Source organism: Pezoporus occidentalis, unplaced genomic scaffold (assembly GCF_034315485.1).
Source record: "Pezoporus occidentalis ecotype Australia unplaced genomic scaffold, CSIRO_AGI_Poc_V1 ctg67, whole genome shotgun sequence".
In the NCBI taxonomy this organism is placed as follows: Eukaryota; Metazoa; Chordata; class Aves; order Psittaciformes; family Psittacidae; genus Pezoporus; species Pezoporus occidentalis.
This window is the reverse complement of record NW_026916019.1, coordinates 2,652,465-2,668,421: the sequence shown is the minus strand read 5'-3', so window position 1 is coordinate 2,668,421 and position 15,957 is coordinate 2,652,465. Positions and strand designations below refer to the sequence as shown.

At 40.2% G+C, this 15,957-nt stretch overlaps 1 protein-coding gene across 8 annotated transcripts in view; it reads right to left on the bottom strand.

The window, feature by feature from the left end:
- The window catches only part of ARID1B (AT-rich interaction domain 1B), a 329,485-nt gene that overhangs the window by 74,824 nt on the left and 238,704 nt on the right, over positions 1-15,957 (bottom strand). For 7 of the 8 annotated variants that reach the window (XM_062640854.1, XM_062640859.1, XM_062640855.1 and 4 more), the window contains one exon: positions 8,182-8,271. The exons of the other annotated variant lie outside the window; for it this stretch is intronic. In XM_062640854.1, the coding sequence (XP_062496838.1) occupies positions 8,182-8,271 (90 nt within the window). The remainder of the gene's footprint in view (positions 1-8,181; positions 8,272-15,957) is intronic. 8 annotated transcript variants of the gene reach the window in all.

Below are 15,957 nucleotides of genomic sequence, written 5' to 3'. Positions count from 1 at the left end.
TGAATAGCTTTGGGGAAGATGGAAACTAATGACCTAGCTAAGGTTTTAACCCAGACCCCCTAGTGTTTTACCAGCTGTGCTACTAGGTTAACTGGCTGAATCTCCTCTGCTGCTCTCTCTGATATTACAAAACCCGGTCTATGTATAGCATGTAATAATGTTAAAATGCTTCCCACCCCTAAACCTCCCTCTGCTACTGCCTAGCCTTGAAATTCATATAATCTATCATTGATAAATTAGAATCTGGGGAAGGATCAGACAGATTACCCAGATGGTAGCTGGGGAAGAAATATCCAGCCTTTCCTAATGTAAACCTTGCATAATGCTTTCTCATGTAAATTTAAGTGCTACACTGAGGGCAAAGAAAGAAAGACATTTGTGGAGGTGCATAGACAGAACAAAAAAACCATTGCTCATCCACCATCTTATATATAATTTGTTACTGTAACATAACTTACACAAGAAGCTTTGACTATGGTGCTTGGAAAATCTGGGAATGGTGACTTGCAAGCACAAAAGCTCCTCACCCTACCCTCCTGACTGCCCCCAAAGCAAATCCTCAATTTCAGTAGGTATTTTGAGCTGCTGGAATGAATCTGAACAGCAACATTAAAAAACTGAGGAGTCCGTCTGCTTTATACAGTCAACATTTGTCTAAGTTTCCCTAATAAATGCATACTTAGGAAAATCACAGAGGAGAGCAAAGAAGGAACAGCACTTTTCAATGTGTAATGTGAAAGGCCTGCAGGCTTAATGGTCTAAATTTCAAGTTTGAAAAATTTACCCTCCCTGGAGACTCCTGTTCAAAGGTTCCATGGATCAACTCAGATCTTCCTTTTCATGAAGTAAATATATTGAATACCATGAGATATATATGGATTTTGTGGACAAGACTAAAATATACACAATGTGTCTTTCCTGTCTTGCGCACATATAGAATAAATAACAATATTTTTTTTGTCATATTTTACCATGATTTATGATTTGACTGATTTTTTTCCTTCCTGGATTTGCAGCTGTTCCCTGATGAGTGATTATTCTGCAGCCTTTTGGGATTCTCTGGGAAAGAAGGAACTATCCAGTGTTATCTATTAATATATACACTACATAGATTTCAGCTCACTGCCTTATATATTAACTACAAATGACACAAAGGGTCTAATATTAGAAGCTCTGTATTTTTAGAGAAGCTTCTCACAAAGGCTAACTTAGGTACTGAGAGAGCAGAGTATACTGGAAATGATGGTGCTGTTGAACAGGCAGAGCACTGATGGCTCCCATCAGTGGAGTTTACAGACCATGATGGGAAGCTGTCCCAGGGGTGGGATCGTACCCAGTAACTTTACATTGAGCATGGTGACAGCAACATCAACTGTCACTTTCAAGTTCTTTATCAGTGACTTCTTGTGGCTTTTCTTGCTCCCAGAGCCCAGAGGCAGGGAATCTGATGGCTGCCTAATGAAGTCAGTGGAAACTTTTCTATTGAGAAGTTTCTCTGCTGGCAACTATATAAACTCTCTCACAATAATTCAATTCTGCTCCCTGATTTCAAAAAGAGAATCCCCAATTTAGTTTAAAAAATGAAATAAAGATTCATCCCCAAGTATAACAAGATTTAACATCAGGAAGAAGAAAGCAATGACCAGCTGCTAGTACAAAAAAATTGCTTGGGTGACCTGAGTCTGGGTTTGATTGTCCAGATATTATTATTTACTTCAAATCCTACTTCTGCAGTCTTCCTCTCTCCCAGAATGGCTTATCATATGTAAATCATACCCTTTCCTCCTTTTTGCAGATAGTCAATACTGTTGCAGGCCGCAACTAACCAGATCAACCCAACACAGACCGGCTGATATATGTTTGAAATACAAATACAGTCTGAAACCAGCACCCTGAAATGGCAACTGACTGATTTAAGAATTAACCTGGTTTGGCGGAGTAACATCATTACTAATACTTTTGGGCAAGAAAAGCAGGTCTTCCTGTAATGCTTGAGACAGACACAAAACTATTCACTCCCACAGCTCAGAGTGAAAACCGGTAACCATTTATCTCAAATGACTGCTAGTCAAAGTAGACACATCGTAAGCATTTTTGCTGTGCATTGCTACATAACGTAGTACAATAAAAACAGGTAGAAAGATGGCGGTCTTGGGTGCCACTGCAATTGAAATAGCAAAGAATAGTATAGTGCAAATGAAGCACTATAGCAAAGAAGAATGTAGAGTGTGTATACATTCAAAAAACTTGTTTATCACGCAACACTACATTTCTGTGCACTTCCACTTCTACAAGCAAATTAAAACTGAAATGGTAAAAAGCAATGATGGCCTGATCCTTTCTAAAGACTTGATAAATTTAGTGCTCACTAAACTGAGAAATTAACTTTTTGAGTCACCAAAGAAGTTTAGTGCACAATTCTACTGCATGTCTCTGCTTTCACATACTGAGTGGCTCTGCATGTTCCTACGCAACATGTCCTATTTAGTCATGTCTTTGTGATGAAAAAGATATGTTTTACTGAGGTAGTATGACAGTTTCAAGTAAAACCTGCTTTTCCTCCTTATATGATACACTTTTCTAGCTGTTGAGGGCCCAGTTCCTCTAACCCCAGTTTTCTGGGCGTAACGACTTCCTCCTGGCCTGACACGGTGTTCCTGTGCACCACCTGGAGCTCAGCTCCTCCGCACTGACCCACTTGGAGAATGCTACGTGCAGAAGAGGCACTCAAACATACCTGTGGCTTTGCACTCAGTGCATGTCTCAACCATCTTTCTTCAAGAGCTTGAAACACTTCAGTCTACATCAAGTAAACTTATTACCAAGTCTGATTTAACCTTAAGTGGTGTCATCGTTAACATGGCAAGCAGAAGAATTTTAATGACAAGAATCATTTTATTCTCTAGCTCCTCAGTGCTCTGAATAGATCCCAAACCCCCAAATGAGAGCAAAAAACATATTCTCAGGGAAAAAAGACTTTTTAAGATCTAAACGCAAACTACAGTATCTTTTTTGTTGCAATAAGAATTCTTTGGTCTATTTTCTTCCTTCTGGTTTCTTATGAAGAAAACAGATTTCAGGGAAAAGAATCTCTGCCATCGTATGTCAGTATTAAGCCATAAATCTCATCAGGAATTGTAGGCGCAAAACACCCGATTGGCATTCTGTGTCTTCCATGCAAGCAAAACCATTTCTATTTTGTTAGAATAAAATACATGACAGTGGGATTTATGTGATGACTGCGTGTAAATAAGCATGCCCAGAAAAGTTAAGGGGAGAAAAATACCAATGTGAAATCTAATGGGTAAATTAGAAAACTGCAGTTACAGGAATTCAGTTGCTACTCAGTGTTTATAGGGAAGCACAAAGAGAACATCAAAATGCCTGCTCACATCCCATCTGTTACTACCTCTTGCTGGATAACATCTTGGATGCCAAAAAAGCTATTTAAATTTACTACATTGCAGCAACTGATAAATATCACTTCTGTGAAGATCTATTACTAAATAAGAACTAGATCTGAGGTAAACCTTACAAGCAGTTACACCAAAAAGATTCAAATTTTGCTTAGTATAACACCTGTACTCCTACAAGCCTGCAGTTTCTAACTCCATGTCCCTGTCTATGTTTTTAATAGAGCATACAAGTGTACAACGATCCTCAAAAGCTGGATCATGTCAACTATAAAAGAAATAAAGCTAGAACGGAAGGAATAACATAAAACAAAGAAAACAGAAAAGGTACTGGGAGGAGGTGATAGAGAAGAGGAAGGCTACTATTCAACTATTTTGGAGGTGCTTACTCAGGGCACTTTCCCCATAGATCTGACAGGCACAGAATGCTGCCATGAAAACTGCCTCCAGCAATGGAATACATTTTCCAGCACATCATAGCAGCTGCAACGGCATCAATTCTGCTTGCAGTCCATGTCCAAACAGAAAAGTTCTCAGTGGTCCTATTTCAGCATATCTCAAGGACTAATTAAATCCTCATTACTATCTTCTAATTATTCCAGTGCTCTGAGATTTCACTGAGCAAGTCCCCAGTGGTGCATTAGATGAAAAGGGTTAAATAACCTGTGTTGATTTTGAGACTCCAGATCTATTTCAGACCTTTAGCATATCATCAGCATTATCATGAATATTTAACTATGCACCGCTGTGAAAACTGTAAGGGGAAAACAATTAAAGATTTTTAAAAAATTAATTCTGACCCATATACATTTGCACTAATAAATAAGGCTTCTTTAAGTATCCCCATTATGAGAGTGCTTGCTAGAGTAATAACCTAAAGTCATTAACTGTTCCCATTAAATTCAATGGTTTTCAGGAGCTCCCGATTCACTATTTTAATGTAAGACTGAAACCTGACATGTACATATCCAACTGCATAAGCATGAAAAGCACTACTTAGAAGTAGTTAAGTTTTCTACATTTTTTTTTCAAAATTAGGTAAGAAACCATGCATCTCTGTGGGGGTAAAAATGCCTGTTTCAACATTATTGTGACAGACATTCTCCTATTAGTATCTGCATAGGTGAGTATTCGGATATGCAGGCAGACATCTCTGTTAAGTTCCAAAAGTAAGAGTGGGAGTATAAGCTAATGGTCAGGATGGAAAGATTCTTTTTCATGCTGCAGTTTCAGGAAACTCATTCAGGGGTCAATTTGGATATGCTGGATTTCTGTTTGATGAATACAAGTAACTTCTAACCCACTGAGCTGTTCTGGCTACTAAGCACATCCTCAAAGCACAGCTTCAAAACCCAAACAGATGAGGTCAGTATATACAGCAGAATATAGTCAAGTGACTCTACCTCAGTTATTTGCCAAATGGTTATAACAGCTGTGGCATCACCACTGCCCGACCTCTGGGGGCTGATGTAACTGAAGTTTATAAAAAGCCTTGACTTCAGTAAACACAAAAAATGAACCCCCTACTTTTGATGATAGTAAAGTCTGGAGTAACCGTATCAGAAACAAAGTGCAAAACATGCAACCCTTTCTCCCCCCTCAGAGCATAGCAAGTTTCAGTAATAAGCTTCATTGGCCGTGATTACATTTTCATGTGGTATCTCCAAGTAACGGTAATTGCTGGGATTCACCAGCAGCTGAAAACACATGTAGGTGAGCAGCTATGGCCACTCCTGCTTCTCCAGGAGACTTCTGACCCCAGCCCTGCACAGCCTAGCCATCTCCTTAGCATTCTGCCACCAACAATCCATTAAGGTGTGCACTTCAAGTAACCTGCCCACAGAAGCTGAGACATAGGTTATGCACATAAAAGTACATGCAATTTCTTACTGCCAAGGTAGACAGTGTGTGTTGGTAGAACTGAAGAAGTTTCATTGATTGGGCTTCAAACAACAGCAGCCAGTTATCGATTCTGGGATGAGAACAGACATGGGTTGCCTAGAATAGCATGCTCCACCTATGCTGACTCAGGTCCAAATGTCCTAGAGGTTGAGCAGGACATGAAACGTTTTCAAATTCTTTTTTAAAAGTAAGCATTTTTATGCTCATTACAGAAAATATGAAATAAGCTGTATAAGAAGCAAGCTGGAGAGCACAAAAAATCCAGTCCCCCAAGAAATTCCCATTACAGTATATGCACACGTTACCACTCCCCTCCTCCCATACGTAGAATGTGCATGTACAAATAGGCTTTTTGCTTCATGCTGCACTGTGTGACGGGATGTACAGTCTTAGGCAGGCAAACATGAAAATCCCAGCTGGGTACTGAGTTACCATGGAAAATACGGTAAAATATAATCAAACACTCTCAAAATAAATACATGTAAACTTAATGGTTCAAGGTAGCGGTTTAGGTTGCAAAAGTGCTACAGCTCACACTCCACCTGTCAATTAAGATTCACAGTATCTGGTAAATAATACTTGTTTCAATATTAAGAGCAGAGGATTCTGTTTCAGAAATCATAAGTAGTCTTTAGTTCATTCAATTCTCTCTCTAAACAAGAAAAAACTGGTATACGAAGTGCTAAACAAAACATTACCTTATCCTAAGAAGGGTCTCTGGGTTTTTTTGTTTTAATTTTCTTTTTATTTTCCTTTTCTTTTTGGGGAGACAGTGTATCAGGAAGCCAGGAGTTTAAATTACTGTAACAGATGCCTATGGATCAGGTGTCCTTAGCAGCAACATTTTCTGCTCAGGTTTTTATCAATAAGTGACAAGCACCTTCCCTTTGAGTCCCCATCATTCCCCCTTCTTCCTTTCTTCAAGTTCAGTGGAAAGCAGTTCAAGCAAGCAAAGGAATCAACTAATGTAGCAGCCTTTTTAAAAGGTGAAGTTTTCCATTTCAAAGGAGCCTCTAATCAATGACAGGGCACAAAAGGGAATGCATGCATGTTTATGTGAGCATAGCACAGACTTTAGAGAAGCTTTGGGGAACATGTTTTGCAAAATCAGTATGACCTAGCTAGTTACATATTTCATATCTGCTGCATGAAACAAATAGGCTTCTAGTACAAGCTGGGTCACATGGATCATGCGTATTACACTGGATTTTGTGTATGAAGAGTGCAAAAACTGCAACATTCCCAAACGCGTTTTCTCCAAGAACATACCCACAGTTCTCACACACACACCCCTGCACAGAGGAAGAACCACACTAAATCTGTAAATTTTACTTCCCAGTTATGGCAGCTGTCTTACTCTGTTCTACTTTTGAATATCCCTCTGCCTCACCTGACCACACAATGACCTCCAGTTTTGTTCTACATCAGCAATGGAGAGAGGTTCAACCCTTTCAGCTCCATCAAACGTGCCTAACTTGTCCCCCAAAGCCAGGTGAGGAACACACACTGCAGAAATAATTATTACAGGGCAATATAACATTTTGTGCCAAGAAGTGCCAATTGTGCCAGAAAATGTACACTTTTTTCTGAGATGCTTGGGTGTTCAAAGCCTCAAATCTGATCCATTCCCAGTGCCTTGTGACACTATCCCACAAAGCATTATATATTTGTACCAAGTGCTGAGGCAATTTTGATTTCACTAAAGACGTATGTTACTCTAACAACTTTCTGAAGGGAAAATAGGTTCCTGCGCCAATAACTGACTGTCTACAAAGAATGACTGAAAAGGAAGTAAAACAAACAAACTGAGTGTGGAATTCTGTGTTTCATGTTCTCATTAATCAGCATTCCTGGAGGAGGGGACATCCAACACAGAAAACCAGCAAAAATTGAGACTCACTGCTTTGTGAGTCCTCTTAGTTCCTCCTGGATGCTATCCCAGAAATTTGTCAATCTGTGAGTTCAACTTGTTTCACTTGTGAGAAAACTTCCAGTATTTATGGTATCCCCATATGGTGCTACTTGGAGTATTTCTGGTAGCAAGACATTTTAGGAGGAGCATTTCATAAATAACTCCATGTTTATCACAGTTATCATGTGTCTGTTTTGCAAGCTTGTCACTGGCACATGATAACCACTGCATGGACAGAATGCCCAGTTTACAGCAGTTGATCATATGTATGGTCACACAACAAAACTATGACAACTATCTTCCCTAAGCTAGGGAGGAAGGAGGCAAAAGGAGAAGAGCTTACAGTTTATAAACAGTAACATTAAGAAAGAAAAAGCAGCTCTGTTTATTTTTGTAAGCACTTGCTAGGAAGCACCCTTTTTAGAACAGTGCTGTTGCCTGCAAGGTTTTCTCTTGCAAGATTTCCGAATCTTTGAATCATCTGACCTAAATAGTTGATTTCCCTTTATATTTAAAGATATTTTTATCCTAGAACTGGCTAGAGGACTAGCTATTGTGCCCATGTAAAAATATTACAGATGAGAATATTGAGCACCGTAACAAAACTGCAGTGCTCATAGCTAACGCTATTTCTGTATACCTTAATTCTAAGATAGACAACCAAATATTGAATTCTCTAAGACATGACACAAGTATTTACAGCAAACTGCCTTTATACTCTGGGAATTCACTGTATTTTAAGAAAGGCTTGTTTCCAATTACATTTTGGTAAAACCTGCTATTCAATTGCTCTTTCCCCAGAGAAGGAAACCCCCTGAGCCTTTTACAATGAGGATTGTCATTATTTTCCCTGGGAAAAGAAAAGAAAAATCAAGAAATCTCACATTGCTAATGTGCGACTTAAACAAAAGCTGCATTTGGCACCAACTAAAAAAGCCCCCACACCTAACAAACCTCGGTCCTGTGGCATTGGTGACTGGCTCAAGGCAGGGTGGGAGCTGGATTCTGACTGGCTGCCAGGAGGCTGCGGTGGCATCTGACTGCCTGCAACACACAGAGAAAAAAGGGAAAACAGACTTGCTTTTAACATTGCAATGCACAAAACCAAGCCTTCCTGCATTTTTCAACCCCTCAACATCAAAGAAAACACCAGCTATATAAGGCAGAGACAGAGCTCAACAGGTCTAGCTTTTTTTCCTTCTTTTTTTTTTTTTCTTTTTTCCCCCCTTTTTTTTTTTTGGAAACCCATGGAGGGAACATGCATAAACATATTTAGCAACAGGCATGGCGAAATGTTCAATTTCGTATTGAGCGAGTTCCCAACCTCACCAACATGATTCAATTTATAGCTGCAAATCTCCTGACACATATTTCTGTTAGAGACTTTAACAAAATCCAAGTCTGCTGAACAATAGGGCTCATCCTGCTGAGCTTAAACTGGCCTCCAGCCAGGCAGACATGGACTGCTGCCAACAATATTACCAATGAAAAATTCAGTCAATACAAAAATGACTAACAACAACACTTTAAAAAGTATTTCAATGAATTGGTGGTTTAAATATTATTTGAATGTCCATGTAGAATATGGGGTGAAAGCGAAACACGTTTGAAAAAGATCAGACAGAAAAGAGGGTATCTTATTACAAATAAAAGGAAAGGGAATATATTTGCTTGTTAAAGCATCCATCCAGAACAGACAGAGCCTTTTTTATGGCCTGGTTCAAAAGACACCCACACAGTTTATCCCCTGCTGTCCACCCACCCAAAGAAGAAGAGCACACAGCGCTGCCTGTGAAGCTCAGGGCATCAAATGTTCCCTCTCAATATTACTGGATAGTAAAGCAGATGCTTATTACATTGATGCAAATCACTCCTCCAGGTCACCATTCAGCACCACGTGAAGCAGGGAGGTCCACGTTACCACCCTGTCACTGCACAACAGCCCAGTGGCCTGGTGCCTGACAGCCAACCTGCCGCAGCATGAGCAGGGGTAAGAATGAGACCTGGATGTCTCCTGGGGCTTCTCTCTGCTGCTGGTCTGAGAAACGCCTGCTCCTGACAACCCAAGTGGCTGGAAGACCACCTCAGGTTAGGCAGTGAATGTATACTTTAAGCATTTAGACACTGTAGTGACGAGCACGTTATAAATAGCAACAGACAGATTTATATCCCTCGTCCTCAGAAACTGCTCAGATTGTTTTCCGTTCGGAAGAAATGGAAAGAATAAAAACACAGGCAATAGATTTGTGCCTGCTGAGACTCATTTCCTCCTGCTCAGCAGCTGCCCCTCCACAGTGGCAGGAGCAAGAATCCTGTGGCCAGTCTTGGTGCTGGGAGCTGGCTGACAGGGGCGCTGCTCTTTCTGCAGTGATGAAGGGCCCCAAGTTGGACATAAAGGCAGGAAAGCAAATGTGTCTGCTCTACCCCATCCACTTCCCAGTCTCAAAGCAACTGGCTCTCAGCACAGCCTCTAGATTGATAAAAGAACAAAATGAAAACCCATAAAATGTGGAGTGTAACCACTGCCTAGCTATTCTGATGAGGTGCATTTGCACTAAAAAACATGACAGTCAACATTACCGGGAGCAGCTGTGACAACTGTCTCAGAGATGCAAATGCTGGACTAGAGGCAGAATTGCTCCTCCAAAAGACCAAACATGCCACTCAGTGCCTGAGGCTTTGGGATCCACGGCCCATTCACGAACTCTAAGGCATATGACAATAATATTCCGGCTTATGTTTTGATGTCATGCAAGAGCAGGCGGTGGAGACGTTAAGTGCCTGCATTATAATGAACGCTTTCTGCTTGACAGGAAGGATTCAGTGACTCAAGACTATAAACAAACAGCAATTCCATGTTAACACGGGGCACTGCCACTTCCATTGTGTATGCCCGAGGCACTGCTATCAGACAGAATACTTCAAGTACATCTGAACCATGGAAGATTTTTACAAATACTTAAAAAAGTAATATAAAGGCAGGGGTAGTCCTGACTGCACCACACAGCTCCCAGTGGGATCTCCTTTTAGGTAGAGGCTTGGCAAACTTTGAGGGAGATTAATAGTGCATGGAAGATCTATGCTAGGCAACATATTTTGAATACATTTATACACGGTATTTAATTTTTTACATTGATAATAACTTCAGTTATCTGGCAGATATGCAAGAATGGACCAGTAAAGTCAAAGCCTAGGACAGTGCAGGTATGACCTGCTACTAAGAAATCATTTTCTTCTGCATACTTATGGAATACAGACTCAGAAGTTTTGCAAATTCACTGCCACACTCACCAAACGTTAATGCTATTTCATCAGTTCACCTTTTAAAGTTTACTTCTGGTGGTTTGGATTTTTTTTTCGGTATTAAAATTTAAAGCCAAAATTTTGCTTTACAAAGGAAAACAATTTGGTCAACAGGATCAGCTCTACACATCTTCTTACAAAACTGCAGAAGTAACATTGTCATTTATCAGTGTGTGCTACAAATTATCCAGATGCTGGACATGAAAGTACTGCACCAAAATTTTTCAGGTGAACTGCTATTTTATCCTTGCAAGTGATCTAAAAGGTAAGAGGAGGTTAAGCACCCAAATACCTTTGAAGACTTGAATGGAACTCTAAATTTGGGTATCTAACTCCTATTGACTGGGAGCTGATGACAGAACCTTAAAAACCCTTGAAGATCCTGTCTGCCATGCTTTTAAAGTTTCTTTGTCAGGAAAAAAAATTACCTTAAAGATTTTCCACTTCTTTCCTTTAAATGATATTAATCCTTCTCTCTTTCAACTGGTATTGTAGTTGGGATTCTTGGAAGACACATTAAATACTACATGATCAGACTTCTGTATTTTATTAGGGAAGGAAAACTCCTACTGAAGAAGAAAACAACCTCTTTTCTTTTTAAACATGAATCCTACAGCTATTTAAGACAGGAAAAAAAAACATTTTTTTTTTTTTTCACTGACAGACTAATGCCTCCCAATAATACACACACGAAAGTTTAAACAGGAATGACCTTTTTACACATTTTGTATAGCATTGTTGCCACATTAGTGAGATGCTCCACCTGCCAAAACTTCTGCAAAGAGAATACTATGCATGTTTTGCAATATTTTTATTATGCAAAATCACAGCCAATACAATAATGCATGTTAAAAGCATAGATGCTGCCACACTAATTCTTTCTCCTAGATATTAACAGAGGAGCAAAATGGAATTCAAACTTATAAAGCTATCTTGCAAAATTAGTCATTAAAACTATCAAAACCAGCAGCCTAATTAATACCATGTCTGCTAATACCATGTCTGCTATTAAACAAAAAAAAGTCAGTTGAAGAGGTGGGAGAATTTAAAGATGCTTACTAGCACAACTGTAAGCTGGATTTCTATTTTTAAAATTATGTCAGAAATGCTTTTAAACATTTTGCATGAAACTGAAAATCTATGCTTGAAATAAACAGAGTTAGAGGAGACTGCACCGCACCTTTGGAAAAGATGGATTGAGAAAAGTACTAAATGGCAATTGCATTAGGACTACAGCCATGAAATCTGCAGTTAAAGTGTAAAAAGTAAATTCCTTAGAGCCAACATAGCAAGAAAGAATAGACCTTTGATAACCTGGTGAGGAGGGGTCCTTACAATGAATTACAGCCCAAATGGATAATGTTTTGAAACATGCTGAGGGCTCTTTGATCCCATCATGGTGATGACACTGGAGGATGCTCAGCAGTGGCACCCTGTACCTGCTGGACAACAGCTCACAGAATTGTGCCTGAACAACTGAATCAAGAAAGCGTTGCAGTGGTAACAGGTTCTCCCTGCGAAATTGCTTGTTAAGGAGGGGTATCAGCACAGGAATTTTAAGATGTGTGAGGACTGGGAAACAGCAGGGAGAGGGACTTACCACAGTCTGTGTTTAAAGGAGAACATCAGGCTGGAGGAAAAGTCAGAGTTGTCTTTGGGACAATTCTCACCCTAATTTAGGAATTAAAGAGCTAGAACTGGATTAATGATATTGGTTGATTATTAAGTAGGGAATCTTAGTCAATATAGAAGATGATCAAAATACTATCTCAGAAACTATCTGGACCACCTTTTGGGTTGGAGTAACAGAAATACAAACATTACATTCCCAGACCAGAAATAAGCCTTTTCTAATGGAAAAGCTGTAGCATTACCAGTTAGAAATGGGAGAATAAAAGGAAGGAACATCTGACCATACTGGTTGATCTACAAATCGTTATAACCTACAAACGGTTATAGTTAAGCATTTGATGTCACCCTGAATGAAATAAATTTATTATTAGGATGAATTAGGAGAACTGTTTCTAGTAGAGGTAAAGCAACATAATACCATTGCTGATGTATCACTGGCGAGTACTCACACAGACAAAACCAGAAAGTATAATGCTAACTGGAATGGGAACCAAGAACATCTACCAGCATGACGTGACAGGAGGCTGAGAGTTATTACTTAGCATGGCAAAAACTAAAGCTGTGATTTAGTGACTTCTTTTTAAAATTGTTTTTGTGGCTAAATACCAGGGAGGAAAAAGAGCATGATGTTTAGGATGATAATCAAACCACTACTGGAATTTTAAACAACTTCCTTTTAGGAATAATGAGGTCCAGGAAACCCAGATGAAATCTGATAAAAACCAGTCTTATGTGACAGTAAAGGCTCACAGACCAGAAGGGACATTCTGGGTCTTGGATCCCTACATCAGAAATTAAAGATCATAAAGAGGCTTCTACATCGGACTGTTTTGAATGAGCTTTTCAGGAAATTGGAAGTGAGGTGCAAATGACCTCAAAAGAAAAACTTTTCTATAGGTGGCGTAAAAGGAAACTGGTCACGTGGTTTGTGTTATCTCTTTCATCTTACAAAGCCTATGACCCTTTAAAATTATTTTCTTCCTTAATTTACGCATTGTAGCCAAGCTTCCTATTGTATCAACATTACTTTCAAATTACTTACTCTTTGAGTAAAAAACAAGGGTTTCCTGTATATCCTATACCCCTCCAAATGAAGACACAAAATACTAAAACCTTCTTTGTATCTATACAGCAACCTGAGCACAGATACTTTAGAAGGTCAGCGACATGTGGACCCTTCTAGATACAGCAGCTGCGGCTGTGCTGAACCACTCGGGGGGGGGGTGGGGTGGTACACAGAGTCAAGCATGCTCAAACCAAGCCTTCTGGCTCTGCACACTGCAGCTAATAACTCCTTGCTCGCAACAGCAACGCAAGTAATCCACTTCTGCCTGCTGCTCACTGAGATGATTTCCATCTCTCCAACCTGGGAGCTACGTACTAAGCCTGGAGTCCTCCTGCTTTGGGATACTTTTGGTGGCTGGCTGTGTGGCTGCTGAAGGCGAGATCGCAAGTGGCTGACTTGTTCTGCTGTAGTAATGCAAAGCGTCTGCAAACATGAAGACTGTCAAGCCAGACTTACGGACACGACACATTAAAAAGTTATCAAGATTGTTGTTGGGCCTGGCTCTGCATTTCCATATTACCTCTTAAAACAAATGCATCATGCTCTAAAGACTCAAGATTCCCAAACACACACGAGTGTCACTCACAATCCACACAAAATCAACAAGAGGTAAAAACTCACTTCTCTTCTCATGAAAGTATAATACTCAGACTGCTAATCCTTGAAAGCTACACTCCATCTTCTTTTTCGTATTTGTGTTACCATATCAAGGACAGGTTGTGAGTGAGTTTCAGGGATGTCTTTGTAACATAAGCACTAAATTGCTCTCAAATCTCCATTAAAAGATGCAACACTGAGCCTGAAGAACCCTAGCTCTGACTTTTCTCTGCACATATGCAATAGTATAAACATCTTAATTTCACAACCAGAAGCTACTTGTTTGACATGATACAACATTTAATTCAAAGCAAAGTTGACACTGACTGGATGAGGTAGCTATTCAATATGTTGTTTCATGCTCATTATTCAGCATGTAGTCCCAAGGTATTACTTATGGAACACAATCCAAATGTCACCCTCACAACAGAATAATTCATTATATTCTGGACTTTTTTTTTTTTAAATAATTACGTAGCTGAAACTGGGGTCTGCCAAATTAGGCACCCAAGTTTTGTTTTCACGTTGTGTAACCTCTGAGTAAGGTACAAAAGACTTCTAAGAAATCCTCAGGAGTATAAAGTGAAATAAGTGTTAGTACTGCCTAAACTGACAACAGGCTGAGTGGCAAAAGGCAGGAAAGCAAATATACTGCCCCCTCCCCCCCCAAGGCAAAAGATCACTTTGCCCAGGAAAGGAAGGGTGAGGAGCAGCAGCCACTGCAAAGAGGGTCTGTTTCATCCATGCTTCATCCAGAAATCACCTCTGCATTTGGACTGATGTGAAGCACCACAGCATTTTTATGCTGAGATTTTGGCAACAAGCCCAAAGCAAGCTGTCAGTGGAAATCTTCAAAAGGCTGTGACTCACCCAAAGACTGAATGGATTTCCAGTAGGCCACAGCACGTACCTGTCTGCCTGACAACTATTCCTCTCTAACATATTTCAGAATCCTGCTGCAAAGCAGAAACGCTGCAGAGCTCCTCAAAATTAAGGATTCGTCATTTAGTCATTATTTATAAGTAAAGGTGTGAGTCAGTCTAAATCTAGGCACCGCTGCTTCTCTATCCTCCATAACGCCCTCCTCAGACCTGTAATTTCACTTCACAGTTATGAGAAGTTTCATTTTGGGGGATCAAATTCTTTTTCTTTCTCCTCTGCCTAACTCCATGTTCATTTAATGCATTACTTTCATTAAACTCGGGAGAGTTCCCAGCCCCAGGGTATTTCTGCTGGAGGCCGATCCAGAATGGCGCAGCCCAGGATAGCAACCAGTTAAATCTTCTCTAATCCCTGCATTCAGAAATGGTGGCTCACAGCGGCTGGCACACAGGAACTGAACAGAGCAGGCAAGCTCGTATTTCTCTCACCAAGCCAAATTAATAAAAACAAAACCTGGTTTCTCCTTCTCGTTTTCCTATTCTTCCTGCTCCCCAATATTTTTCCTCTTTCAAACAATTTTTTCCTTTTTTTTTGTGTGTTTGAGAAGCTTAATGTTTGGCTGCCTTCTGAAGAAACGGGCACAGTGACAGATGAAAGGCTGTATTCATCACCTAATTCAGAATAGGGAAAAACCAACTGCTGTGCATTTAAGATTCTAACAACCTTGCAATTTTGTATAGCCGTTTTCCCCAACCCGTTCTTTTGAAGAAATCTGCTTTTATTCTGTTAATAACTAACCACAGTTGCAGCAGCATGGATCCGATTAGCAGTTCTTATGCTACAAAGGAGGGGGGGGGAGGGCTGTGAACAGGGTTGCCAATTTGTCCACCTGGGTCCCCAGGAGAAAGATTAGATGAGGCGCTTGCTCCTTTCTTCCCCACTTGCTCGTTCCTCGCACTAGACAGACCTCTTCAAAGCCCAGCCACTGACTTAATTCTTCTTTTTCCTCTCAGAAGTCTCATTTAACTGCCCCTCCACATGTTTTGCACTCTGTGCCACCATGTCCCTCCAAAGAGACAGTGTGAATCTGGATGAGAGGGGTTGGGAGAGGCTGCAGCCGCAGCTTGCCCAGCGCTTTCTCTCGGGCCTCTGAACTGCTTTTAGATTTTGTAAATTATATTTTCTTAAATTTGTGCAAACGGCTGAAAAAAGTGCCTGTGTTCTTTAGGGAAGGATCCAAACCCTGCAAT